Consider the following 27,934-nt stretch of genomic DNA (forward strand, 5'->3'; position numbering starts at 1 on the left):
ACAGCTTTGGTCTCTGTCTGTGGACCTGCCATTTTTTGGCAGCCGTGTGCCTCTTTTTCAGATCTGTAGTCTCTTTCATCTAAATAAATGGCAGCCGTTCACCCGTTGTCTGTAGCTACCGTCAGGAGAAAGAAAAAAAAAGGGGGATAATTACAGCGACTGTCGGGCCTCCGTTTAAGCACACGCGTGGCCCAGGCGAGCTGTGCACCTGGCTCTCTCTCAGGCGGGCACCGTGACCCACCGGTGTGCCAGACCTGGAGACCTGGGAGCGGCTGCTTGGTCGCTCTACAGGAGATGGAAGAGCTTCGCTACGAATTTCGTCCCTCAGACACCTGCCAGGGGCTGCTCACATTCCTCCGGCGCAGGGTGGCCCGCAGCTCCGCCCGCCCGCAGGGGAGCCGGGCAGGGCCCGCCGGCGGCACCGAGAGCCCGCCAGCCGCGGGGTGGGGGGCGAAAATAAAGCAACAGGAAAAGAAAACTCCAGAGGCAGGCGGCAGGGCCAGGGACGCCGCGCCTCCCCACGGCCGCCCTCGCGGCCGGGCGGCACGAGCACCGCCACACCACACGGCACGGCCGCCGCGCCGCCCCGCCCCGCCCCGCCCCGCCGCGCCCTGGGAGCGCAGCGCCCTCCGCCCCGCGCTGCCACGCTCCGCCACCTCTGCCCGCTGACCTTCCTGCTACGCCCCGCCCCGGGAACAACGCATCGGGCCTCGCTGCCCCTTTCCGCCCCGGGAACTACAGCTCCCGGCAGGCGCCGCGGCGAGGCCCTGCAGTCCGCCGACGGCTCTCCATGAGGCAGCGGCGGGCCCCGGACTACAGCTCCCGGCGTGCCAGCGCCGCCCCGCCTCCCGCCCGCCGCCTTCCCGTCTCCGCGATGAGAAAATAACCCTGAAGTTCCCCGCGATCAGCTGATCCCGGCTGACAACGAGGGGAGCGGGCGGAGGGCGGTAGGGGCGCGGGTCCTGCCCTGCCCAGCCCTCCCGGGCGCCTCGCCTGCATGGTCGGGTCGCTGCCCCGGCCCCTGGGGGAGGAGAACCGGGACACCCCCCGGGTGCGGAGGGGAGGAGGAAGCCGCGACCGGGACCTGGACTCCTTAGTCACCGGTTGCCGGCGGGAGGAAGGGGAAGAAAGGTGGCCGCCGGCTCGTAAACAATAGCCCGGCTCGCGGCGCCCCGAGCCGCGCCGCCTGTTGTTCCGCGCCCCGGCCCCGCCGTAACTCCCCGCCCGCTCGGCGGGAGGAAGCCGGGGGCTTCCCCTTCCCTGCCCGGCCGCTGCTTAGGATCAGAGGGCGCCGCGGCGGGCGCAGCCCCAGGTAGGTGCGGGGCGCGGGAGCCGGGCGCCGGCTGGTACCGGCGTTACGTAACCGCGGCCGCTGTCGGGGGCCGCCCGCCGCCCCCGCCCGGCCCGGGGGTGGCCGAGCCACAAGTGCCGGGTGCCGCGGGGCAGCGCTGCCGGCTGGCTGCCCGCCGCGGGCGGCCGCTCCCTCCCTCCCTCTCCGCCAGGTCTGTGGAACCAGCCGGGGAGAGGGGGGCGCCGAGGGTCAGCCCGCAGCGGGAGCTGGGAAGGAGGGAGGGGAGGCGGTGGCGGGCCGGTGTGGGGAGGCACCGCGCAGCCGGGAGGGAGCGGGTCGAAACAAAGGCGGCTTGGGGCGCAGCCTGCCCTTAGCGGGCGCTGGTTGCGGGGGCCTGCTTTGGCAACTTGGGTCGGAGAGGGAGAAGATGCGTCGTCCGTGAGCCCGGCCGCGGTGGCGATCGTTATACGGCGTTACTAGAAGGAGCGCACAAAGAGCGGATTTTTGTTTATTTGGCGAAGCACATCAGGAAATTCCCAGCAAATAAATACTGTGAACTCTGAAGGAGGAGCTTAGCTGGGGAGTGAAAGCAGAGAATTTTCTAGTATTCACACGGTCCTCTGTGTGTGTGTGTACATGTATATGCACTTGTGCATTTCTAATGCCTTTTTTGTGTCTGTGTTACCAACCGTCTCCCTTCGTTCTCTGCTTCAGGGAAACACTTGCCCTGTCTGCTGAAGTACACCAGACTGGTTTGTTTTTTCTCATCACTGAAAATATGTTATACAGCTAAGCAGAGAAAGAATGTATACCAGCATTTGGGTATAACAATACGTGAAACCAACCACATTGTTTAAGTTTATTTTGGAGAAAGGAATCTTCATCTAGGCTTAACAAGACTCTTCCTGGGAGGCAGGTCAGTGTGTGAATCTTACAGAAACATCTATTAATTATTTAAAATTAAGTGCAGACAGAACTCCTGTTGTGTTTCTTACCCCTGAGAAAATCCTAAATTTGCAACTGACTCTTACACATATCATTGTTCAAAACAGAAACGAGAGGGAAAAATATTGCTTTAAAGAAATCTGAAGATGAGCGCCCACACACAAACTGCAGAGAAAGGACAGAACACAATGCTCCTGTGCCAGGAAAGCTATGTTTGCAGTGGGACAGATGAAGCAATCTTTGAGTGTGACGAGTGCAGGAGCCTACAGTGCCAGCGTTGTGAAGAAGAGCTGCATCAGCCGGAAAGGTTACGGAACCACGAACGGACCCGTATAAGACCCGGCCATGTCCCGTACTGTGACTCCTGCAAAGGTGCCAATGGGAACATAATGCATGCCAGTATGACGGGCTCGAGGCAGATAGCAGCAGTGAGGTGCCAGGTGTGCAAAATCAACCTCTGCGTGGAGTGTCAGAAGAGAACACATGCTGGGGGAAACAGAAGGAAGCACCCTGTCACTGTGTACCATGCTGGCAAAGCCCAAGAGCAGGAAGAGGAGGAGGGGATGGATGAGGAGACCAAGAGGAGAAAGATGACAGAGAAAGTTGTGAGTTTCCTCTTGGTGGATGAAACTGAGGAGATTCAGGTAAGAACTGCTGTGGTTTGTTTGAACGGGCAAGATCCTTTAGTTTCTATCTTAGACTAACAGGCTGCTGTGATGCATGATTAATACTTGAACCGTAACTGGCAGCAACGGTAACAAAATGAGGATAGACAGTTAAGTGGCACTAAGTGAGTATCTTGGGCCAAAAAGACACGGTGCTTTGGAGTGGCCTTGCTGACGAGTTCCTCAAAAGGTCAAGTTCAGTAAAACCTTGCGTGTGGCAAGAGCCTCCTCTAAGAGGCTTGGTAAGCGAAGCTAGTGAGAGAATTGACACTGTACTGAGACACACACAACTAAGATAAGAGCTCTCTGTGCAGGATGCTGATCATTCCTGATTGAACTGAGAGGATTGCAGTAGATATCTTGCAAATGGGAGTGCTGGCAGCCAATCTCCTACAGTATGACTAGGAGTAGGCACTGTACCAAGAAGTGCTAATGCAAGACTATAGCCCCCTGCTACCCTCCTTTAGCATCAGCAAATCCATCTGTTTTTTAGGAATAGGATAAAGTAGAAATAAGGGTCCAAAGTGTGCCATCCAAGTCCTACAGACACCATGGTTAAGCTGTATTGCTTGTCACAAATATTATTCCATGTTAGCCTTTTGCTGAAAGAGGGCAAAATTCACTTTTGTCTGCTGGCTTCCAGTTTGCATCCTTCATGTTCAACCTCATTCAGGAGACACTGAAAGAAAATGTGTAGTCACCTGAAGACTCAGTATCTGGTTGCTCTAATTTAACATATTCATGCTACCAGCGGTAAAAAGAATTGTGATGGTATTCTGCTTGTTGATAGATTAGTTCTTTGTATCCATCCTAGTAACAGTCAATGTATCTGCCATGCACTGCAAGGAAATGTGACTTAAGTATCTTGTATCTATTCTGTACTACATAAGAGTATGTATATGTATGCTGTAATTATACTATACAATAGTAGTAAGGTACTTGGGTCACATTTTGGTTGGTTCAGGTGTACTGATTGACAAATTCTCGTGGCTTTTGGAGGGGAAAGGGAAGAAAGGATGACAGTCTTTGTGATGCACTGACATAGAAAACACACTATGCAGGATACCAGTGACTATAAACTGAGGGATTGAGTTTCAGGTGTAGTGACAGTCCCAAGTTTGTATGCCTCTCCTAAGCACACACACATTTCCTTGTAATGTATGGCAGATGCAACTATTACTTTAAGATGCAGACTTTTCAATAATCTTCATCTAGCCACTAGAGCAGGCTCTGAAACACCTTAGAACAGGGCTGTCCTGGAAAGCTGCTCACAAGCTGTGGCTGTGTGTGGTTGTGCTGGTTTAAGTTATCTTTATACTCACAAATCTGTAAGCCTTATTGAGGCAGACTTTTTGGCTGCTTCTTGAAAGCAAGTGCATTGCTATTTAAATGTCATGGGCAATAAAGCCAACTTCCTTATTGGGACAGCAGTGGTCCTTTATCAGGTCATAGCGATTTGATCAGAACAGGGTTGAAAAAGCTCTCCAAAAATGATCTTGCTTCACCATCAAGATGTTGAATCAGAGCTCTTCCATCTGGAGTGTTCTCTTCTCCATAGCTGAATACTTACGTGACATTTCACAGCCAGTCTCAAAGCAGCTTGAGAGTTTTCAATTAAAATATTTTCTGGCAGCTGGAACTTAAAGAGTGCTTGCTATTATAGTGATGTTTCTGCTAGTGAGCATGAGGACCTTTATTTAGAGAGGGCTGTCATATGACTAACTAGCTCTGAAGACATCTGTAGCATCTTTTGCTCTTGATAATACTGAACAGCCAATTAAGCTATAGGAAAGTGATTCTCGGTCTTTTCTTTTGTGCTTGTCATTAGCAAGATTATTGCTGATTACCTGGGGAGAAATTCTTAGAATGGTCTTTATTTAAACTTTTTGTCCCCAAATGCCAAAACTAATAACTTGAAATGTGGACATTTGGGGTTTGAGGGTGTGTGGCTTTTTAAGCTTGAGCAGACCAGGAGAAGGATTTGTCAGAATTATGGAGTCCAGGTATCTTTAACCATCTGTTTTCTGACCTTTGGAACTTGAGGATTGTTGCATTAGTTAGGAAATAAGAGAGGAAACAGCTGATTTGCTATCAGTGGTGGATTCTGCCATAGCAATGTTAAATGTTAGTCCTACAAAATTAGGCAGAACTAGTTATGCTGCTGAGCAAACATGATGGAGCGAGATGCTTGCTGATGTATAGATGTTTACAAACCTCTAACTTGAAACTAGTTCAATGAGATGGGAACACAAGGCAAAGAGATTTCTTCTTTAGTTTCCTTTGGAACTTGGAGTTGTTAAGCTCAAGTGGTTATGTTTTATGTCGTTGTTCCTGTTGGCTTCTTGGAGGTGGTAGCTCTGAAACTGAAGGACATTTGTAGTGTGTAAGCAGTGACTGAGCTAGTTGCACATCCAGAAGCAATGTAGATTAATCCATAAGGAGCTGTGCCTGAGCAAATTAGTTTAGCTGAGAGGTGGAGATTCTCAGCTTCAGCTCAGCACTGCACTGATACAGCTATGATAATTCTGGGATCTGCATAATTGTCTTTGTGCCATGTTGCACAGATGTGCTGGCCTGCTCAGAGCTAGTTTGGAGCTTTTTGCGCTTTGCAGACATAACCATAAGCTCAGAAAGCTGAGGACTTCTTGAGCTTCTTTTGAATCCACTTAGTCAGGAAAGGCCCCATTTTAAACCACTGCTTGTGAAGCAGTTGTTTGTAGAGAACTGGTGGTAGTTTAAGTTCATATCGGTGAAATAACAGGCTTCTCTGTGATGTTCATCATTACAGCACTATATCTGAGCACCTCAAAAAGAGATTGGTTATCTCATGTTAAGAAAATGCCATTAAAGGTTAAATCCAAGTTTGTACTGCAAGTCTGTGGAAGAACCAGAGGGAAAGGTCGTTCCTTATGGAGTCCAACCCCAGCTGTCTCTTTGTGACTCTTGTTAGTCCCCAGCCATCTTGACCTACAGCACAAGTTTTCCTTTCCTTCTTCCAGGACTTAATGCCCCTTATAAGACCATATTGACGACTTCTATCAGAAAACAAATCTTGTCCACATTTTACAAATTGGCATCACCTGCAGTTTAGACCCCATTCTAGGTCCCTTTTCTCAGGCTGTATTATGCAGTTTCTCTTTACACAGTATTAGAATTTTGGCTTTATCTGTCACATATCTAAAGCTGAGACTTCAATCAAATTGTTCTTGATGACTGCAGCATCTGTTTGTTAATAGCCTCTGGCATAGTCTATCTTCCTTGCTCATCTCTACGCGGAATGATATTGTGGGGATTACTTCCTCAGTCAGTTGCTTAGGTCTTGTCGCTGCTCTCATTACATCTTCCACATCTCTTCTTTGCCATGTTGGATTCAAACTGTGTGCCCTCTTTTTTTTTACGTAAGTCCCCCAACTGAATCTCATGATCTGCTGTCAGCTTTCCTTTCGTATCTCTAACTTGCTGAATTTTAAAACAAGCATCATTGTGCTGTTACTAGTACTGCCCTTTGCACATAGGAGGCACTTCCCTTAAGAACTTATAGAATCAATTCATTGATCTTGTTTAAAACTCCTCTATACTTACGATCTATTAAGAAAAACACAGAAAAATACAAAAATGAAGACATGACTCAGGTTAGGATAGTTGTTTCGAGTCCTGATACTGTCTCACTGTCTCTTGAACTTTTCCACTGGTCTGTATCTGTTTTTGCCTCTTGTACTTACATTTATGCAGTTTCTGGAACAGTATCTGTTTTTGCTTTGTTTTGCTTTACACACTGCCTTTGCAATAGAGCTCTTAAGCATAAAGCAGAAAGTTATGTGTCAGTTGTACAGTGAACTCTATTTACTATTACTTCTGAGGTAAGGGGGAAGAAATGTTTAACAATGCATAATAACAATTTGCTATTTTTATCGTGGGGAACAGATGTTGGGACTTCTTACCACAGGATCAGAACTTGGTTGTAGTGTCACTAGTGGCTTCTATGATAACACTGTCCAAAGCCCTAATTAAGGACTCAGCACATATACTTTATAGAAGTAGAGAAAGTCTTCCATTGACTTCCATTGAAGATAGGAGACATGCTTGTTTGTTATTAGTCTGCCTTTAAAGAATTCACTGATCTTTGACCAGAAACTAGCTCTGTCACAAGAAATTACCCAATCTCTGGGTTGCAAAGAAAAATAAAAGGTACTGACTTTGTAGCCTGCCTTACCAAGGAGACAGGAAGAATAGAAAGGTTTTCCCTAGCTAGTCACAAAAATAATATCCCCAGCAGTATAATTTTATGTGGGAGAAAGGAGCATACATTTATTACTGGGTCTGCCCTGAGGTACCCATTACGAGTTCCCTTTCTTCAGTTAGCAGGGTCTTTTTGTTTTGTTAATAGACATCTCCATTTCCTAAATCCAGCCCCATTACTTGAGTTCTCTCCGTGTCTAACTTCTAGCAGGGTTAGACACAGAATCACAGAATGGTTGGGATTGGAAGGGACCTCTGGAGATCATCTAGTCCAACCCCTCTGCTAAAGCAGGTTCACCTAGAGCAGGTTGAACAGGGTCGTGTCCAGGTGGGTTTTGAATACTCCGGAGAAGGAGACTCCGCAACCTCCCTGGGCAGCCTGTTCCAGTGCTCTGTCACCCTCAAAGTAAAGTTTTTACTCATATTGAGATGGAACTTCCCATGTTTCAGTTTGTGCCCGTTGCCCCTTGTCCTGTCGCTGGGCACCGCTGAGAAGAGTTTGGCCCCATCCTCTTGACAACCGACCTTAAGGTATTTGTAAGTGTTGATAAGATCCCCTCTAAGTCTTCTCTTCTCCAGGCTAACCAGACCCAGGTCCCTCAGCCTTTCCTCATAAGAGAGATGCTCCAGTTCTCTAATCGTCTTTGTAGCCCTCCGCTGGACTCTCTCCAATAGTTCCTTGTCTTCCTTGAACTGGGGAGCCTAGAACTGTACTCCAGATGTGGCTTCACTAGGGCAGAGTAGAGAGGGAGGATAACCTCCCTCGACCTGGTGGCTGCACTCTTCCTAATGCACCCCACAATACCATTGGCCTTCTTGGCCATGAGGGCACATTGCTGGCTCATGGTGAACTTGTTGTCCGTCAGGACTCCCAGGTCCTCTGCAGAGCTGCTTTCCAGCAGGTCAACCCCCAGCCTGTACTGGTGCATGGGGTTATTCCTCCCTAGGTGCAGGACCCTATACTTGCCTTTGTTGAACTTCATTAGGTTTCTCTCTACCCAACTCTCTAGCCTGTCCAGGTCTTGCTGAATGGCAGCACAGCCTTCTGGTGTATCGGCCACTCCTCCCAGTTTTGTGTCATCAGCAAATTTGCTGAGGGTACACTCTGTCCCTTCATCCAGATTGTTGATGAATAAATTAAACAGGACTGGACCCAGTACTGACCCCTGGGGAACACCACTAGCTACAGGCCTCCAACTAGACTCTCTGCCGCTGATCACAACCCTCTGATGCTCTGCCATTCAGCCAGTTCTCAACCCACCTCACTGTCCACTCATCTAACCCACACTTCCTGAGCTCACCTATGAGTATGTTATGGGAGACAGTGTCAAAAGCCTTGTTGAAGTCAAGGTAGACAACATCCACTGCTTTCCCCTCATCTACCCAGCCAGTTATGCCATCATAGAAGGCCATCAGATTGGTCAAGCATGATTTCGCCTTGGTGAATCCATGCTGACTACTCCTGATAACCTTCTTTTCCTCCACATGCTTAGAGATGGCATCCCAAATGAGCTGTTCCATCACCTTTCCAGGGATGGAGGTGAGGTTGACAAAGGCCTGTAGTTTCCTGGGTCTTCCTCCTTGCCCTTTTTGAAGATGGAGTGACATTGGCTTTTCTCCAGTCCTCAAGCATCTCTCCTGTTCTCCATGACCTTTCAAAGATGAGGGAGAGTGACTTAGCAATAACATCTGCCAGCTCCCTCAACACTCATGGATGCATCCCACTGGGGCCCATGGATTTGTGGGTGTCCGGTTTGCCTAAATGATCTCTAACTCAATCCTCCTCAACCAAGGGAGAGTCTTCCTTGCTCCAGACTTTCTCTCTTACCTCCAGGGCCAGAGATTCCTGAGGCCCGGCCTTAGCAGTAAAGACTAAAGCAAAGAAGGCGTTCAGTAACTCCGCCTTCTCTGTTTACTCTCACCAGGGCATCTACCTCATTCAGCAGTGGGCCCACCTTTTCCCTAGTCTTCCTTTTGCTACTGATGTACTTGAAGAAGCCCTTCTTGTTGTCCTTGACATCCCTTGCCAGATTTAATTTCAAGTGGACCCCTTAGCCTTCCTCGTCACATCCCTGCGTACTCTGACAGCCTTTCTATATTCCTCCCAAGTGGCCTGTCCCTTTTTCCACATTCCATAAACTTCTTTCTTCCATTTGAGTTTTCCCAGAAGCTCCTTGCTCATCCATGTGGGTCTCCTGCCCTCTTTGCTTGATTTGTTACTCATAGGGGTGCACCAATCTTGAGCTTGGAAGAAGTGATGCTTGAATATTAACCAGCTCTCTTGGACCCCCCTACCTTCTAGAGCCCTAACCCATGAGATTCCTCCAAGTAGGTCCTTGAGGAGGCCAAAGTCAGCTCTCCTGAAGTCCAGGGTTATAATCCTACTTATTGTCCTGCTTCCTCCATGCAGGATCCTCAGCTCCACCATCACATGGTCATTGCAGCCAAGTCTGCCCCCAGCCTTCACGTCCCCAACTAATCCTTCTTTGTTAGTACAAGGTCCAGCAGCACACCTCTCCTTGTTGGTTCCTCCACCACCTGTGTCAAAAAGTTATCATCAATGCTCTGCAGGAACCTCCTGGACTGTGGGTGCTTAGCTGTGTTGTCTTTCCAGCAGATATCAGAGTGGTTGAAGTTGCCCGTGAGAACCAGGACTTGTGATCATGAGGCTACTTTCAGCTGTCTGTAGAAGGCCTCATCTACTTTCTCTTCCTGATCAGGTGGCCTGATTACCTAAAGGATTAAGCTCTTTCCCTCAGCAAATACTGAGCAGGATCTATATAATGCTTTGCAGTCAGTTTAGATGACGCAGAATGACCTGTAGCCCTTATTTAAATGCAGACCATTTTATACAATCATTAAACAACCAGCCTCTAACAGCATAACAGTCCATGTATCCTCCTCTGTCCCCTCTTGTTAAAAAGTTACAGATACGGAGTGGTAACACTTTAAGAGGTGGTAGCTGCTTTGTTTTTCTTACTCCTGCTGTAAAGCTGATGAAAGTACTGTGACTTTTCCTTATTGCCTGCTGATTTGAGCCTGGCCAAAGTTTAGGGATGAGAGAATGGAGAGTCACTAGGAATGCTTTTTCTAGTCAAGTATTCTTTGTCAGTCAATGCAAGCTAATGCGATGTCTTCTCTCCTAAGAGGAGATCACCATCTCTTAAGTCTTATTGCTTGCCACTGTAGTAGAAAAGCATTTGTGTAGCAAACAGAACTAGTTCACATGACACTCTTGCTTGATTTGCTGTTGGGGCAATGTTTTTGTTTTGTGCTTTAGGGTAGCACAGTCAACTGTACGTTTCTGGGACTTTTAGTCCGTATCCTGTAAACTGAAGAGTCACAGCTGGTATGTTTGCCATGGATGTAAAGGAGGAAGAAGTGTAGAAGGATCCAAGTTTTTTAGGTCAGTGTGATCTGTCGGATCAGGATATGTAATTGCTGTCCCTCATCACTGTAGCTGTACTATTGATGAGTTTTCTTCCTCTGTACTTCAGAGAGGTTTTCTTGCCAAGGTATTTTTGGGAGTACGTTCTTTCTTTTCTTGCTTTGCTATTTTTCAGTATTCCTCCCATCCCAGACTGTTATACGTTTTGCAGTTCCCTCTCCTACACTAAAGTGCACTGTTTTTCTGTCCTTGGAATAAAGTAGTAGAAAAACTACTTAGCAATTGCTGGTTAGAAGTGTTCTTTCTTCCACTGGACATATACCAGCATTTTGAAGAGTGTTTTTAGAAGATGGGAGAGGAGCCATCCATTCAAGAAATGCACAACTCCTTTAACAGTCTCAGGCTGACTCCTAGCTAATTTGAATATAGCTGCTTACAAATACTGCTTTTCCCTGGAACTACTCTTGCACCTTCTTCATGATGCAGCTCTCCTGGGCCGTAATTAGAGTCAAATCTCTTGCTTGCTACCTGTCTCTTTTGTCCATATGCTGAAATGAGTGCAGATGTGGAAGCAAAGGAGAGCATGTCACGGGTGAGGGAAGCTGGTAGCAAGCCACTCTGGAATTACCCACTGTTTGATTTGAGGAGTTCCTGAACTTAGTTCAGTTCCTGAACTAAATAGGGTTGGCGGGGGGAAGGGGGCGTTCTAGTGCTTCCTCTGCTGTACCCCTCTTTCCACTTATTCAGTGAATCCTTTTGGGTTCCTGGGTGCTGCCAGGAAGGAGCAGGATGCGAGTGCTTTGGGATGCATTCAAGAAAGAAAAGGGAACTGGCAGCTTGCTGTCCTCCAGCCCTTCTGTCCTTTCAGTCTCCTTCACTTTCTCACTTCTGCAGGGGTCACCATGAGGCAGATATTGCTGCAGTATGCCTTTTACTTTTTTACCTGGGTTGTTAATGCCTTGCTTTAGGATTGCATAAAGGCAGAAGTTTCACAGTCCTTTGGTTTGCCTGTCAAAACACCCTGCAATTGGGAAAATAACCAGAGTAACTATTTTCTAGGAAGAGTGGCACTGTAATACAAGTAAGTTTGTAAATGCCCCTCTTAACAAGGACAGTGGTATAAAGTAGTGTCCACACAGGTCATCTAGTTACCCATAGTATTGAGGAAGACTAATAGTTACAGCATAAATTCGCTCACTGACTTGCTGTCTTCTGGGCAAGTCTCTTCACCTGGATGTGGTCTCTGCTGCTACTGCTGTGACATTGGGGTGGTAATTGGTAGCTGTGTGGCCAAATTAACATCCATGGAGAACTTGAAAGGTACTTATGATACAGAATAATGATTTCGGCTTCATTGTTTACTGTTTTCTTTGAGTTGCATTTTCTGCAACAGTTGCATTTACCTTGAAGTCTTTATTAGTTTTGAGTTCTTGCAAAAGTAGTTTTTCAGCTAGCAAACAGGTTAGTGGGCTGCCTAGTCTTACTTCTGCTTTCAGCAGTTTCATATAACTCAGCTGTCATCTACAAGGGTAATTTATCTGGTAATAGCAATATTTCAGTCAATATTGCCTCTTGGGTTAGCGAGGAGTCCAATCAAATTGAGTTACATCCCATCCCTGTGTGTGTTTTTCCACCACTGTCTTAAAACCTTTGAAATAGGGTCTCTCTCTTTGGGTAGGGTTGTTAAGCAGCATTTAACTCTTATCTCTTTGTCTCTTTCAGGAAATAGTCCTGTAATAGATAAGACATGGGGTTCAGCCATGGGCAGCCTCCACCCTTCATTGCAGGGACCTGTAAGTCCTGTTTGAGACTCATTGTGTCAGGTTCTGTACAAACCCATGAAAATACTGTTCCTGAATTCCTTTGCCAGAGCTATGGGAATGAACAGGATAACTTTGGATTGAAAAAGATATTCAGTTCAGGGACAGTATTTTCACGGGTATATACAGAGCCTAATAGAACAAATCTCAACTGAACCCATAGGTAGTACTGCAGTGAAGGCAAATAAGCAGGTACAAAAAACTTCAGCTTAGAAAACACCCCTAATACAAATGCTTTCCTTTGGTTGAGCCAGACTTGCACCCAGCATGGGGAATAAGACCACAACTAGCTGAAGCTGAGGAGGAGTGTTGGAATCTAACCTTAAATCCTCAGGGTGTGTTTGTCTCCTCCTTTATTTTGCCTTCCCCGCATCTGCTGTCAGGTCACTCAGTTTGGGCTTGAGGCTCTGTAGGACTCTGATCCTGAAAATGCTGATGTCCACTGTCAGCTTGTCTGAAGTCCAGGAGATAATGGAGGACAATAACGATAAATATATTTAAGTGTTTGCTGGGTCAATGATTAGTAACTTACTCCTGAATACCAGATGCCAACTACTGCTATGACATACGCAATTTTATAAACTAATCCATTGATACAACCCTTTTGGGAAAACCCTTCCAAGCTACTATAAAATGTTTACATAGTAACAAGTAACTCTTTGAGTAGTAGAATTAATGAAGTCTAATTGCTGAGATGTCTGCCTCCCATTATCCAGTCTTTTGGGTAAGAAGCAGTATGAGTGCTATCATGCACCTGCCAGCATGCTTACTGGCTAGCAAGTAAGGTGTGACTGCTCACCTTAGTACTGTGTCTCGGTGGCTGTCTGGAGTGGACAAGGGACAAGCTTTTTCCTCAGAAAGGTTATTAGAGTCTTTCTTTTCTACTCTGCTGTTTATTTTCATCAAACTTTTAGGAAATTTATGTTTTAGAGGCGCTTATTTCTCTATGAAATATGTCTATGTAATTGGATTATGGATTTTAAGTTATATGTGGAAGACTTGAGTAAGGGCATAAATGACATTTTCCATGGGAAGTCGTGCAGAAGAAAAGGTATAGGAGACAAACTAAGGTAGGAAACTAGAGCTGCTTGGATTTACAATTACATTAGCCTTGATTCTTCTTGAGCACCTGCTTATGATCAAAATCATCTCTCTTATTTGCAGGCCTCTCAAAGCTTGGAGGGCGTAATGACCTCCTGAGGTCCCTTCCAGCCTGAATTAGTCTATGATCTTAGTGGAAACAGAGTTTTAATTACGATAGTCTAGAGCCCCTCTCATGGCTCTACTCATGTCATGGGTTTCATAGCAGAGAGTTTCTCTTCGTCACAGGGAGCTACGCAATCCTTTTTCTCACTTGGAAGCAGGAAACGTGGGAATATCAACAAAATTTTCTCCTGGGGCAAAACCAGGAAGTTTCCAGCTGCTTTTTTAATAGCCTGTTGCACTTGAGTTGCTGGGATAAGCCAGCTGTGCTTCTTTGCATTAATGCACTCTCTTTCTAGGAGTGATTGTGAGAAGATCTGCAGAGGTGTGAATTTTGGTCGCTGCACTGTACTGTGGTGCAGGTTATTCTTCTCGGATTTGTCTTATAGGCTGTAGTTAAAGGAAGGAATCTGCTTTATAGGTTTCTCTCTTGTTTGTTTTCAATGTACACAGAAATTTTGATGTAATGACCTAATGGTAGGACCTGGGGCTTTAGGCATGCACCTGTATGACTTTTGTGTGAATCTACCTCTGGACAGGAACTCAGTTTTTTAGAGTTAAAACACAACTGCCAAAATTTAGAAGCTGTGTCATAAAGAACTGGTCTGTGTTGAAGTAGGCTGATCTGACAGATCTATTCTGTTTCCAGGTTTAATGCTTGATATGATACTCTGTCCTTAAGATCAATTACCTAAAATTTTCTCAGTTTTGTGTTTTAGAAGTTCGGGGCTGCTTAAAAGGTTGCAGATCTTTTTTTAGCTTGCTTTGCCATTTCCCCCTCTGATTTCAGGTGTTAGTTTGAATTCTTGTAAGCATTATCTTTTTAAAATGTTTTCTGAACTGTGAGCAGAATTTCTTGTATTGCCAATGTTAAGTAATGCTTTAAGGGAAATAGTATTTGTTTGCCACTTGATTGTTTTGACTGCTTGTACTTGAAGACTGATTTGTTCCAGATGTTTGCAATTTTATGCTGGTATATATTTGGATGTGCTGTTACAAATCTTATAGGTTATTTTTCCATTCATTGAAAAGTGTGTTAAATTTATATCCTCTTTATTGGTTTAGTGGTTGTGTATCAAAAGATACTGTCATTTGCTGGTTGTCAGACAAGTCTAATGACTCATAAATTTAATTATTTATATGATGGTATCTTTCTTGATTGCAGAAAATGTATTTTAGTTATTAAAAATACTCTGTTAAAATCAGGCCAAGCAAAAAGATTAAAAAATGCAACAACAAAAGTATCAATGTAAGTCAAAATGACAGTGTAAGACCAGCAAATGAAGGCGCTCTGATGAATATTATGCCAAGCATTCTTGAGTTTTGTTTTGAGCTGTTGTGTCGTCGTGGCACAGCTCTGGCTTTGTGCACAGCTTCCATGAATATTAGTAAGCCTTAAAGGGTTCATAAAGAGTTTTAAAAGGAGAAAACTGTGGTAAAAATGTCTGATTCACTTAACGTGTTTGTTTTGCCTGAAGGCAGAGTTAAAGTTGTATGAGTACAGGTCATTGGAAACTCCATTCTATTTTATGGATTTTGTTCCTAAGCTTTTAACACTTTATTGTTTTAATAACATCATTTCCAAGAAATTCGTAGGCAGGAATGTCATTTTGGCAGTTCTTGTTTCTTGTCTATTCCTAAACAGTTCTGCTTTTATTATGGCTCAGATCTAGGAAACTTGTTATGTTAGGTATAATAGATTTCCAAGTATGGGTGACAAGGAGGCTTCAGATCTAAATATGTTCCACAGCAGCATGGTATGAGTTTTTGTGTCCTCCTTAGAGAGGACTTTAGCTGTAAAGTTCTCTGTTTTTCCTGCCAAAGACCTTCACCTTCAGTTCAGCTCAGCTTGGATGGATGACTATATGGGGGGCTGGATGACAGTTACTAACAGCAATGTAGTTAAAACTAACCATTATTCTAACCTATGATGGGGTAAAAACTGTTCTTTCTAGAAGAGAATCTTCTTCTTAGAGCTATAACAAAAGTGTAAATGAGTCTCTGGTACTAGAAATGGCAAAATGGAGAAGGGGCTGGAGAGATATGCCTCTTGTCTTAGGTTAGACAAACAAAGTTTTCATTCTTAATTGACTGTTGTGCAATTTAAGGAAGGTTTCATTTTTACACTCTGCTGTTCGTGTTAGAGATGTGGAGCTCTTGGGCAACATGGGAGTGGACACAGCTATGGAAACGAGTCCTTTGCATGTGCAGCAGAAGGTGGTACCATGCAAACTTCTTTAGAGATGAGAAGCAAAATGGAAAAGTGGGACTTGAGCCCAATGGGGATTAGTACTTTGACACACTTATTACACCCACTGACTTTAAATGTCTTAAAGGAACTTGCTCAAGGGCAGTACATTTGACTACTGATATGGGGATTGTTGTGGATGGTTCTTTGAGAGTATCATCCCTGTGCTCAGCAGTGGTTAAAGAAGACAAGAGCAAGGAACACCCCTGACATATAAGCATATTCAACAAAAGGAAGGTGGTTTTTTTTTTGCATGTATTGGTTTGTTTCTTGGTTTTATTTCTCCCCATCCCCCTTCGTGCATGGAATTTATTGTAACAGGATGTTGCAGGATCCAAAACTATGACTAGATTCACAAAGGGGTCAGACAACCTCCTAGAGGATAGATCTAGTGGTTCTCTAGCAAACATGAGTGTCTAGATGCAACCACTACTTGGGAAGTCCTTTGATATCTGACTACTGAAAGCTAGTAAAGCATGCTAGGAAACATTTACTCTTTTCGTGTCTAAGTTCTTTCTCACCCATTACTGAGTAGTGTGAGACTATGTTGGACTTGTGATCCCAGGTGACTTGCTTGTCCGAAACCCTCCTGAGTTCTGTCCTGCAAGGAAGTCTAAAAGAGCCTAGAGCCTTAGAAGGGGGTAAGAGCTCAGTGCTTTGGGTGTCTGATGTGATATTCAGAGTAACTTTTCTGCTGGACTGATCTGGATTATTGACCTGGAACCAACTTTTCTTCTGTCTGGCTCAGCAATCCAGCTCTTCTTCCCACAGTAAGTTGCCCTGGCATCAGCAGTTGTTAAAGTACATTGAATGTGAAAGAAGGCTGGTGGTGTGGACATTTGCATTAGCTCAGCTTGGGACAATTTCAGCTGCAGTGGAGTTTCTGTGAGTTGACTCCTATTTCTTACTGTGGGAATGCATTGCAGAGCTACCCTTATCCCTGTGGTCCCTGTTGTCCTTTGTGTCTTCTGACATTACTGACTCAGCCCCTTTCACATGCTCTCCCAATCTGATACCAGAATAATAACCAGTGCTGCCTGAAAGACCTTAGTTGTTAGTTGTCCTGCCAATACTTAAGCAGCTGTTTGCAGACTGATATTTCTTTGGGCTGTCCAGGGAGTCCATAACCAGAATGACTAGGTCTGGTCAGGCACTGACTCTGGCAAAAAGAAGGTCTGCCACCCTTATGGTAAGAAGTCTGGGAGGTGAGAGGTAAAACCAAAACAGTCTGGAGAAGAAATTATCATATTCCTTTTTTCTTACATACACATAACACTATTATATTACCAAATCTGAGAATGTTTTTAGGAGCTATCCCATGGGCCAAGAACTTCCTTTACTCTACAGAGACATCTCCAGAGACACTAAGAAAAACTTCATCTGTCATCTAAACTACCTTTCTGATGACAAGCTAATAATCACAGCTACCAAAAAAGCAGACCCTGTCTTGTGCACATGTAACTTGAGTGTATCTTGATGGTCTCCCACAGACACCAGAGAAGATTCTGTTGAGAGCATTTTGATTTCTCTATTTCCTGTTTTCTTTTACACTGTGAGGCTGCCTTGAATGCTTTGAGTCTGTGTGTGAGAAGCTACCGCAGCTCCATAGTCAACAGTTTTTCTTTCTGAACGCTGTTCCCAACCACAGTCTGGCACACTGGTTATTTTTTATTTTTTGGCACACTGGCTGTTTTTTATTTTCCTTCAAAGTCTGGATGCTGCTGATAGATTTGAGCAGAGCAAATGGGGCTGGCTGAGCCTTAAACTAATTTACTGATCTAAGAATAAACTTGTTCAAAGAAACCATTTATTACCTCATGACCTCTGTGGATCGTGTATCATGAGACCTTACAACTGTACTTGCCAGGGGGCAGGGAACAGCCAAGGAGCTTCCAGAAGTTGAGAGGCAGGCGAGAGGGGATGGAAGCCCTGCTTCTTTCAGCTGACGGGGATTCCTTGAGGAGGGAATCATGATGGAGGGGGTAAATTCAATCCTTCTCAAAAAGTGCCTCTGTCATATTCTTCTCTGTCACATAACATGTGGATAAAACCTGCTGGGAGAAGAAAAAGCAAGTGATAAACAACCATAGCCAGAAGCATGAACCTTTGAAAGCCAAGGCCGTATTCTGCAACAAAAACAAGGCAGGCTCTCCTGCAGAGCCCTAACCTGTTTCATTGCTTGTTTATCGTGTTCCCTGTTGCTCTAGTATCTGAGCAGAAAATGCCCTACTCTTTAACCTAAATAGCATGATGCTTGTCATTTAATCTATGTGAAGCCAAAGAGAAGCTACCTGCTGAAGGCTGTGTGCTCTCTTTTGGTTTTGTGTTTGTGTGTGTGCATGTGTGTTTTGTTTTGTTTGTTTTTTTTTTAAAATGAAAGCACAATACGGTAAATTATTAAATGATGATTGAGGTAGTTGTGGCACATCTGTAAAAGCCAGTTTCACCTGCTTTGACCACCTGACTCTGGTGCACAACTTTGCATTCTTCTTCTTTGTCAGTCTTTCAAGCTGAAGGATCTGTCAGCTGGAGACCAGTGGCAGCAGGACAGGCTGTGTCTGAGAGCCTTTGGCTGTGAATAGATGCAGCACAGCTGCACAGAGGAGCTTTTTCTCTCTAAACAGGTGCTCAGCCTCTGTGGGTGAGGCAAGTTAAGGTGACAAAAGCACTCCACTCTTTTGCACCTCAGTTTGGATGCTTGCCAGGAGACCAATGCTACTGAGAGTGCCGTGCTCCAAGTAGCTGTTCTGGCAGACTTGGAAGTAGGGTTGTGCTCCCTTCTCTGAAAGGACTGCCTCAGGCCATGGGGTGAGGGACAAGAGGTTTCAGTAGACAGGTAATCACCGTGAGACATCACTTCCAAAACAGCTATGTGATGGAACAGCCTAAATCCCATCGATGTGTATGTGTTACAAAACTGCTTTCTAATATTGTGCTTTGTATTCCTTGGTGCTTCAGAAACTTACAATGAAATCTGAACAGGAAGTAATCATTCTCATTAGTCTTATGAATCCTGAAACCAGCTGTGTTTTCTGTGTTGTCTACTCCAGTTGCATAGGTGTAATATTTTTCTCTTTTCTTTGGAAGGTAAGGAATGAAGAAGACTTTATTAAGAAACTGGACTGCAGTCCTGACCAGCATCTAAAGGTAGTGTCCATCTTTGGGAACACGGGGGATGGCAAGTCTCACACCCTTAACCACACTTTCTTCTATGGCCGGGAAGTCTTCAAGACGTCTCCAGCCCAAGAGTCTTGCACAGTTGGAGTCTGGGCAGCCTATGACCCTGTCCGCAAAGTGGTGGTAATTGATACAGAGGGCCTCCTGGGGGCCACTGTGAACCTGAGCCAGAGAACACGGCTGCTGCTGAAGGTCCTGGCCATCTCTGACCTTGTCATCTACCGTACTCGTGCTGACAGGCTCCACAATGATCTCTTCAAATTCCTTGGTGATGCCTCGGAGGCTTATTTAAAACATTTCACCAAGGAGCTAAAAGCTACCACAGCCCGCTGTGGCCTAGATGTTCCTCTGTCAACTTTGGGTCCGGGTGTCATCATCTTTCACGAGACTGTGTACACCAAGCTACTGGGCTCTGGTGAGTAGGCAGTAAGAAACTGAATTACTATGTGCTAAACGTTATGTATAAATTATCAAGTTGCGTTGAATATTCAGCGTTCTTTACTACCATGTAGAAAGATGTGGTTTGGGTTTTGCTCTCTCGTTCCAGTCTGGGAGCCAGGCTATGGAAATAGCAGAGCATTCCCTGATGGTGATCTGACTACCCCAGATCGGCTAGAATAATCCTCTTAGCCAGTTGGACATCGGTACTGACTAGTCATGATGGGAGTTCTGCCAGCTGTAGGAGGGGGTCATCATGCAAGATCACGAGCATGGGTGATATGGTAGGCAAAGGTGAAAACTGAGACACCCCAGGATTTTGGCAGGGGTATGCAGGATCCTGTTGCAGAAAAATAAAATAAAACTGTATGTAGAAACTAGGACGGACAAGAATAATGAAATTGATGAACTTTAATACCCACAGTACCCTCATTCTACTATTTTAAATTCTGTGGACCAACGTCATTCTGAGGCTGGTGCGAGATTGGGACTGAGGCTGTGGTGGCCCAGAGCTGATGGTTTAATACCACTTTTCTCTGTGCAGGTATCTGATAGGGCCAAATCAGCAGGCCCAGCACACTATTCTTCCCGTTGCTTTCAGTGTTCTTCAACAGTACTTTCAACTTGGCTTGTGTCATACTGGATTATGCATATTTAAATTGTGTACTTTATTTGTATGTCTGAGTGCAATGCACCGTCCTATGGAAATCAAGGCACATTTTGGTTTTGACTATACAGGGATGTAAATTTCTTCTCCTGGCCCCATTTTTGCCATGTTTCAAAGGGCATGGTGAAACCTTTCTTCATTCTGTCCATTTCTCATGCTTTGATGAGCAAGAGCCCTAATGAATTGGCCTGCAGTGGCTGAGGCTCAGTCCTGCTGTCTGTGAACATCTGGGAGTCTTCTGCTGTGTAATACCACAGCAGCTCCCTGCTGGCCCACATTCTCATTTTGGCTTTTCTAACCAGTGAGTTCTTGAGCTAGTAAAAGAACCTGGCATTCTTTCTGGTTATTATTAGAGTGCCTTCTTAATTACTTTTAAGTTACCTGCCAAGGCAGTTCCTTTTCTTACATTTGCTGATCAGCAGTTTAGAGTTTTGTATGGTTATTGAAATTTGCTGTTTCAGCAGGTTGGATTTAGAGACCCGTAATGATAGTTGCACCTGTGTGCAAAGTCAGGATACTAAAAAAATTATATTTTTATGATCACTTCTGATCATGGTAGGAATAGGAAAGAAACCTCTTAGCAGGTGGATTTGCAACAAGCTGTAACCATCTCTCTCGATGGATAAGTGAGATAAGTGTGTTTAGGGCAGGGAAAAAGGAGCCTGCCCTATTCTGAAATGTACAGCGGGTACTTGGAAGCAGGCAGAAGAATGTGGTCAGCTCTATGGAGTCTGACCTGATGTGGCGAGTTCTGAAGTGCTTCACTGTGTACAAAAGGTTGATAGAGGCTCGGTCTTCCTTGCTACAGGGTTGGCATGGAGAATAAGCAGCCTGTGTAAGGTTCATGTCCTCCACTTATCAGGTGCTACAACTAGCTGTACCAAGTTATGGTCTGGTGAGAAGAGCTAACAAGTGTGCTGACATGGAGTTTGCTTATATTATGTCATAAATTGCTTCTTATTCTGATTATCTGTGTTTCCAAATCTAGATGTTTCTGGTTTTACCTGTGGAACTTGGTCTTAGAATCTAAAGCTGTGTATCAAAAAACAGAGGCTGCTTTTGGAAGCAGTTAGTTTCTTTTCTTACTTGTAAAATATAAGTGCATTCCAGATGTATCAGAATGTTTAAGTTGAAAAACTAGCACTGTGTTGCATGTGTAAGCACTGTGCAATTTAAATATTATTTTAAACAATCAGTTGTTTATATACTTCCTGATACTCTTTATATATAGATCATCCTTCTGAGGTTCCTGAGAAGCTCATTCAGGATCGGTTTCGGAAGCTAAGCTGTTTTCCTGAGGCTTTCAGCTCAATCCACTACAAGGGAACAAGGACATACAATCCTCCAACAGATTTCTCTGGACTTAGGCGAGCTGTGGAGCAGCAGCTGGAGAACAATACCACTCGGTCACCTAGACAGCCTGGGGTTATCTACAAAGCACTAAAAGTAAGTGGAGAGGAGTTCATCACAATCTTTATTTGTATCACTGTTGCTAGTAACTGTCAGTTGCAGTGAAAGGTAGAGCATGTGAACAAGTGACGCAGACTTGCAGATATCTGGAGATAAAGCAAGTCTTCAATGAAGATGATGATTTTTGTGTAACAGCCAGGTAGAGTGGATAGGTTTTCTTTTACTCTAAAACAAACACACATCTTAGCAAAGACTCTGAACGGTCAAGAAAAGTTGAAGAGCAGAACAGAGCAAAATCAAAAAACTGAGCCAGGAAGAAACTGACTGTGAAAGAAAACAAGAACTGATGTTGTGAGTGACAAGCACTTAATGACAATGATTTACAAAGAGGAGGCCCAGAAGGAGTTATTGGTGAAATTCCTAAGGATGGCCTCAGCACAAGGGGAGGGAATGCAAGAGACTTACAGGGAGTTAATGGTTCGCAAAACCTAGCACTGGGTGTAGTGTAACCCAAGGGCTAGGAGGCAAAAAGGAGGAAGGGGATGTGTTGGTAGCTAGCAAACAAGATGGGATCAAGCCAAATTGTGTATCACTTCAGAGGTGCAGCATCAGATCAGAAGGCTGATGAAAAGGAATTGAAGATTGCTGCTAGTGATTTTCTTAGAAGGTTCACCTTGCTCAGATGTCAGAGGGATTTTTGGATCTTCAAATTTGCAGTCTGTCCTACAAGTTTCCACACATTGCCACCACTATGTGATTAGCATCATATTTTCATTGGCCGGAAGAGCACAGCTGTCATCAGGGAGGGGTGGGCATAGCTGGAGCATATCTGCAGAAGCAGGTAGTGTTAGCAGTCTTTTCTGATGTTAGTCACAGCTGTTGGAACAGATAATTCTAGCTGCTCTGTATTTGGGGTAGCTGAAGCAGAGAAGGAAGTGTCAGGGTGACATGTACACAGTTCCTTGCATTAGAGAGCAGACAGGTAGCAAGGGGAAAACAGCTGGAGTGGTTAATTCCAGTTTAATTTATAGGACTTCATTGCAATAATCATGTAATGCAGTTTCACATATAGCTGCTAGTATACTTAAATTCATGTCCAGTAAAGCGGTTACTGTGTTCAGATCACTGCTGACTACAAATTAACATTTTTTGCATCACTTCCTGAGGACACAAGGCTTGCTAGAGATCTATGTCTGTCTCCTCTAACTTTTTGAATCCATTGGCCAGTATCAGTCAAGCTTAAAAGATATCTTAAAGATAATTTCCTTGAAATTATGTGAAATCGGATATCGAAGTAGAGATCTTATCTGAGAGAAGCTGTGGCAGGGATATATGTATGTCTGTGTGTATATGCAGTCAACCCTTGTTAGACAGCAGAGATGCTTCCTCCCCACACACTCCCTGGGAGAGGAGAGGGAGGAAGAGAAAGGCAGCCACTATAGTTACCTTAACTGTAGAAAGAGTTTCAGTTAGACCTTATGCCTTTGAAGATCTCTATCACGAAAAACCCTAACCATCTGCTTTGTTCCAGTGCTTACTTTTTTTAACGTAACACCCAAAAGAACTGAAAAAGTTAAGTGTGCCCAGGCTAAGGACTGACTTAATCGGAGAACAGATGCTCCCAGGAAAGGGAACAAATCCCTTTGTCTCAGTCTTGCAATTTCACCAGAGAGAGCAATTGTTCAAGGGGCCAGAGGAAAGCTCAGGGCAGTGCTTTCTGAGCTGAGGGGCAAAGAATATGTGCTCATGTACTGTGGGAAATGACTCTTTGAGTTTTCTTCTGGAGGTTTCCAGAATGCAAAGCCCTTTTAGCAAGCACCCTGCTATTTTAGGCATGGGTTGTATGCACAGAAGTGGATGCAATCTTCTACCACCCATTTCTGCTATAAAATTCAAAGTAGGGGCAGGAGGAGAGGAGAAGAGTAAATATCTTACAAGTATTCAGGTCACTTCCATAGAAGTGCAAGATTCTCTTCTTGCTTGGCTTCTAACCCTTGTCTTGGTTTCCAGGTTAGTAAGACATTATTTGTTAGCTTCATACTCTCTCTCTGCCTCTCCCTCCAGTAGAGGAACCCATGCTTTTGCTTGCAGATGCTTTCATAAAATGTCTGCATTGCTCTCAGTGCCTTACCAGCTCATTCTTTTCTGTTTCACAGGCTTTAAGTGACCGGTTCAGTGGGGAGATCCCTGATGACCAGATGGCTCACAGCTCTTTCTTTCCAGATGAATATTTCACATGCTCCTCTGTGTGCCTCAGCTGTGGGTAAGTAGAAGAGAAATCTACCCTCATCCTTCTAGAAGATAGTGCCGCCCTGGTCTGCAGCCACAGAACGTAAAGTTTCTGTGACATCTTGACAACTGACATCACCTACCATCAGGTAGTACTTCCAGGCAGAATTTGCTTGAAATTCAACTCTTAACTTGAATTGGACGGCTGTTATTGCCGTATCCCAGCTGGATGCTGGTCTTTGCCTACTCCATTTTTGTGTATGGCTACAAACCTGTTCTGCCTGTATCTTTTCCCCAGTGCATAGAGGGCAGGAAGAAAGGAGTGTCTAAAGAAATCCCCTGAAATTTCCTACGATGATTTTTCCTGCCATTTTTGTTACCTAAACAGTATAAACAATCCTAAAGCAGACATCATCATGGGCCTGGGCTGTGTTCATTGACTAGATCTAAGTGGAGCCCCAGGTTTGATTAGAGCTTCGCTTGTAGCTCTCTGGGAAGAGCCCAGAGATTGAGCCTGGAAGGGCAGTACATGGCAGCCAGTGCTCTGAGTCTGTCAGGTACTGTAGCAGTGTGTTTTGATGGCTGATTATGCTTCTGGAAACATTTTCTCTCAAATGTGATACAATGCTATGTTCCGGCTCTTTTATGCTCATTAGAGAATTTCTAGCAGCTGCTTGCAAAGGCTGCAGCGTTAACTCTGTCCTGGTCAATTTCCAAACTTGGTCAGTCCTTCCTGAAATTCTCTGTGAAATTTAAAGTGGCTACAGTGATAGTTTTCTGTACTGAACCGTTCTGTCATGGTGCTTTGTACTGTGAAACAGTTGCTGCGCCTCCTTCCAAAGGGCCCGCCTTTCAATGATAGATGATGTAATTGCTGTATGTACAGTTGTGAAAATGGTTTGGGGTTACGTCGTCTATACAAATGCATGATAGTAACATAAATGAACTCTTGGTGACATCTGTCCCATATCTAACAGCATCAGCTCATGGTTTGCTTTTGCATACTCAGGTGTGGCTGTAAGAAGAGCATGAACCATGCAAAGGAAGGAGTTCCTCATGAATCCAAAAGTCGATGCAGATATTCTCACCAGTATGATAACAGAGTCTACACTTGCAAGGTGAGTAGTGACACAAGGACAAGGTCTGAAGAATGGAGAAGGAAAGGACAGCCCAATAAATGAGGAGTATCACAGGCATGTGCCTATCTTCTTGCCTTTTTTTCAAATGGGAGAAGTGCTCATGGCCTTGACAAGAGAAATTGATCCCCATTGAACTTGTGTTTTTGCTTGGAGAGGCCATCAGCTCTATATGCTATGTGTCATTTGCTAGCTGAATTGTGAACCCAGCTGCTCTCAGCCTGCGTGATGTTGACCTTCTACACATTTGATGTGGTTACTCTTCTTATTTGCTTATGCCCTTTGCTTGGTATCAGCCAATTTTTCTGAAGGATGCATGCAGGACACAGGAAAATTTTCAGCTACCATCATGGTTTTTATTGTTGTAAAAATATTTCCCTGATGTCATCATTGATAGTGGGTTTGGTTTTGTTTTGTTTTTAAATCGTTTCTGATGAATGTTCTCCTTTGCTGTGGAGACCACTGTATGCCAATTATATACTTTATGTGGCCAAACAGCTGCAAGACCTGGAGTCTGAGATTCCCAAGAATGCAGTTTTAATTGAGCCTTTGTGTTATAGGCCTGTTACGAACGAGGGATGGAGGTCAGTGTGGTGCCAAAAACCTCTGCTTCCACTGACTCCCCTTGGTTGGGCCTTGCCAAGTATGCCTGGTCGGGGTGAGTACTGCAGCTAAGATCTGTCTGCTCTCTGTTGCCTCTACACTGCGTGGTGCACTGGACTTACAGTATCTCACTGAGGTAACCTGTCTTCCTCTTCTGCAGATACGTGATTGAGTGTCCCAACTGTGGGGTGGTGTACCGCAGCCGACAGTACTGGTTTGGCAACCAAGATCCTGTGAACACTGTAGTGAGGACAGAAATTGAGCACGTCTGGCCAGGGGTAAGTCTGGTTCCTGGATAGTCTTGTGTATATGTGCAGCCATGCACGTGTTTATGCTGGTTCTTCTGGACGTTGACGGAGAGAATGGATTTGCTTTTATTAGAGCCACTTCCTGACTCTGCTGTTTAAAAGAACCTTTGCAAGGATTTTCAGTCATCTTTTGGCTATCTTGAAATGGCTAAGTTGCCAGTTTGTGAACACTTTGTGTGAATGATACACCATTAAAACCTACCCATGTTTCAAAGCATTTTTCTCATGCTTGCCCTCCAGTTTAACAGGAGCAGTGGGTCACAGAGCCATCTGCTTCTAAAAACCATCAGGTTTCCCTGTTTTTATTCTCAAATGAATATCCATTTCATTCCAGACTGATGGATTTCTGAAAGACAACAACAATGCAGCCCAGCGTTTATTGGATGGGATGAATTTCATGGCACAATCAGTATCTGAACTTAGCCTGGGACCCACAAAAGCTGTGACTTCCTGGCTGACAGACCAGATTGCCCCAGCTTACTGGAGACCCAACTCTCAGATCCTGGTAAATAGCAGCTGCAGTAGAGAAGAGCTTTGCATAGCTAAAAACCTTTTTCCTCACCCTTTAAGTAATATAGTATTTTACAGATTTCAAATGCTTCTTGGTTTATTTCAGCAAGTCCTTCTCCTACAATTGTAAGAAAACTGAAATGCTTTCAGCTCTTCCCATTTTTGACTCTGACAGAGAAAGTATGAACAGAGACTCTGCCCAGCCCTGCTAAAGAGACTGTTTCCCCTCTGCTTTTTGTGACCTCCTCTCCCAGCAGTATCACAAAAAATCCTGGCTTGCGTGAACTTGCTCTTCAAAGTAAAGAATCAACATCTTAAATCTGTCTACTGCAGCTGGTCGTACTATTTTCATAGGTGCAGAGATTAAACTCTGGTTTCATACCAGATGCAAAAAGCTGTCCCAACAATTCAACTAGAAAAGGATTTGCCGTGTCTTGCAGGAAACAGATAGTTTTTCAATGAAAACTGCCTTCTGAATTCTTACCCCCAAAGATCAAATACCCACCATTCAACCCTGCACGATGAGGATGTAATTATTTGTGATTGTGAATGAAGGGATCATAGCGATCTATTGGCTTGACCACTGTACATCTACCTGTCTGAATTGCTTCCCTAGGGTAAAGTTATGGGACTGGTAGCACCCAAGTCTTGGGTGTAACTGTGTTTTTCACAATCTCAGTCTGAGTCTTGCCATCCTGGGATTCTGCTCTCTATTTTTCTATTCAGGAAGATCAAACTAACAGTTTTTCTTTCCATGTTGTTCTGATTAGAGTTGTAATAAGTGCAACACGACTTTTAAAGATAACGACACTAAACATCACTGCCGGGCCTGCGGAGAGGGCTTCTGTGATGGCTGTTCTTCCAAGACCCGTCCAGTGCCTGAGCGAGGCTGGGGACCAGCACCAGTGCGTGTGTGTGACAACTGCTATGAAAACAGGGGCATCCAGTTAGGTAATTTTGAGTTGATTGTGACAGAATTATCCCTGGGCAATAGTTAGTCTGAAGTCTTTGTCCCTGGCTTCTGGGTCACAACCATTCCCATTGGGTGTAGACAGTGTTGTTCAAACTGGGCTTTGGCACAGAATTCTTAGTAGGGAAGCTGAAGAGCTCAATGTCTTTTGGCAGGAAGATGACCCTTGCAACGAGCTACCAGATATCTGATCCCCTGACAAAATTATTTTCTAATTGGATCTTTATTTTTCTGGCACCTGCTGATGGTGAGCAGGGATGCTGCTGTTTCAGCAGACTGTGTTTTTTATCCATCGTTGCTGAAATGAAAGTGAAAACTCTGCAATCCAAGATTGGGGATGTGGGATATAAAGGCTGAGGAGAGGCTCCAAGCTGCCTTTTCATTTGCTGCTGGTTTTTGCTAATGTAAATTAACTGAAACTTGGCAGAAATTGTGCTGGACTTAGGTGTTGAGCCCTTTACTCTTGTGTCATGCAGATGTAGCTGAGCTGCCTTCAGATGAGGAAGGAGGGACACTTATTGCCAGGAAGGTGGGGGAAGCTGTGCAGAACACTCTTGGAGCAGTGGTGACAGCCATGGACATTCCCTTAGGTGAGCTCCATTCTATTCTGGTGGATTTTTTGTCTAGAGGCATTTTTGTTTTCACAGAGCAAAACTTTTGATTAAACTTGAAGCTTGTGTGACAGGC

General features: G+C 44.7%; 2 protein-coding genes across 3 annotated transcripts in view; one reads left to right on the top strand and one right to left on the bottom strand.

Moving 5' to 3' along the window:
* Positions 1-850: 850 nt before the first annotated feature.
* The window catches only part of ZFYVE1 (zinc finger FYVE-type containing 1), a 29,973-nt gene continuing 2,889 nt past the window's right edge, over positions 851-27,934 (top strand). Inside the window, exons 1-12 of one of the 2 annotated variants that reach the window (XM_068398206.1) lie at positions 852-1,312; positions 2,006-2,207; positions 2,344-2,880; positions 18,887-19,391; positions 21,313-21,527; positions 23,648-23,754; positions 24,730-24,838; positions 25,417-25,514; positions 25,620-25,737; positions 26,102-26,272; positions 27,048-27,228; positions 27,724-27,837. In XM_068398206.1, the coding sequence (XP_068254307.1) occupies positions 2,383-2,880; positions 18,887-19,391; positions 21,313-21,527; positions 23,648-23,754; positions 24,730-24,838; positions 25,417-25,514; positions 25,620-25,737; positions 26,102-26,272; positions 27,048-27,228; positions 27,724-27,837 (2,116 nt within the window). In that variant the 5' untranslated portion in view covers positions 852-1,312; positions 2,006-2,207; positions 2,344-2,382. Of the gene's footprint in view, positions 1,313-2,005; positions 2,208-2,343; positions 2,881-18,886; positions 19,392-21,312; positions 21,528-23,647; positions 23,755-24,729; positions 24,839-25,416; positions 25,515-25,619; positions 25,738-26,101; positions 26,273-27,047; positions 27,229-27,723; positions 27,838-27,934 lie in introns of both variants that reach the window. The other variant, XM_068398207.1, reaches the window with a different exon arrangement.
* Positions 17,781-27,934, bottom strand: part of DCAF4 (DDB1 and CUL4 associated factor 4) — a 38,254-nt gene continuing 28,100 nt past the window's right edge. The window contains exon 14 of the mRNA XM_068398209.1: positions 17,781-17,850. Coding sequence (XP_068254310.1) covers positions 17,798-17,850 — 53 coding nt within the window. The 3' untranslated portion in view covers positions 17,781-17,797. The remainder of the gene's footprint in view (positions 17,851-27,934) is intronic.

This window comes from Nyctibius grandis, chromosome 4 (genome assembly GCF_013368605.1).
Source record: "Nyctibius grandis isolate bNycGra1 chromosome 4, bNycGra1.pri, whole genome shotgun sequence".
NCBI lineage: Eukaryota > Metazoa > Chordata > Aves > Nyctibiiformes > Nyctibiidae > Nyctibius > Nyctibius grandis.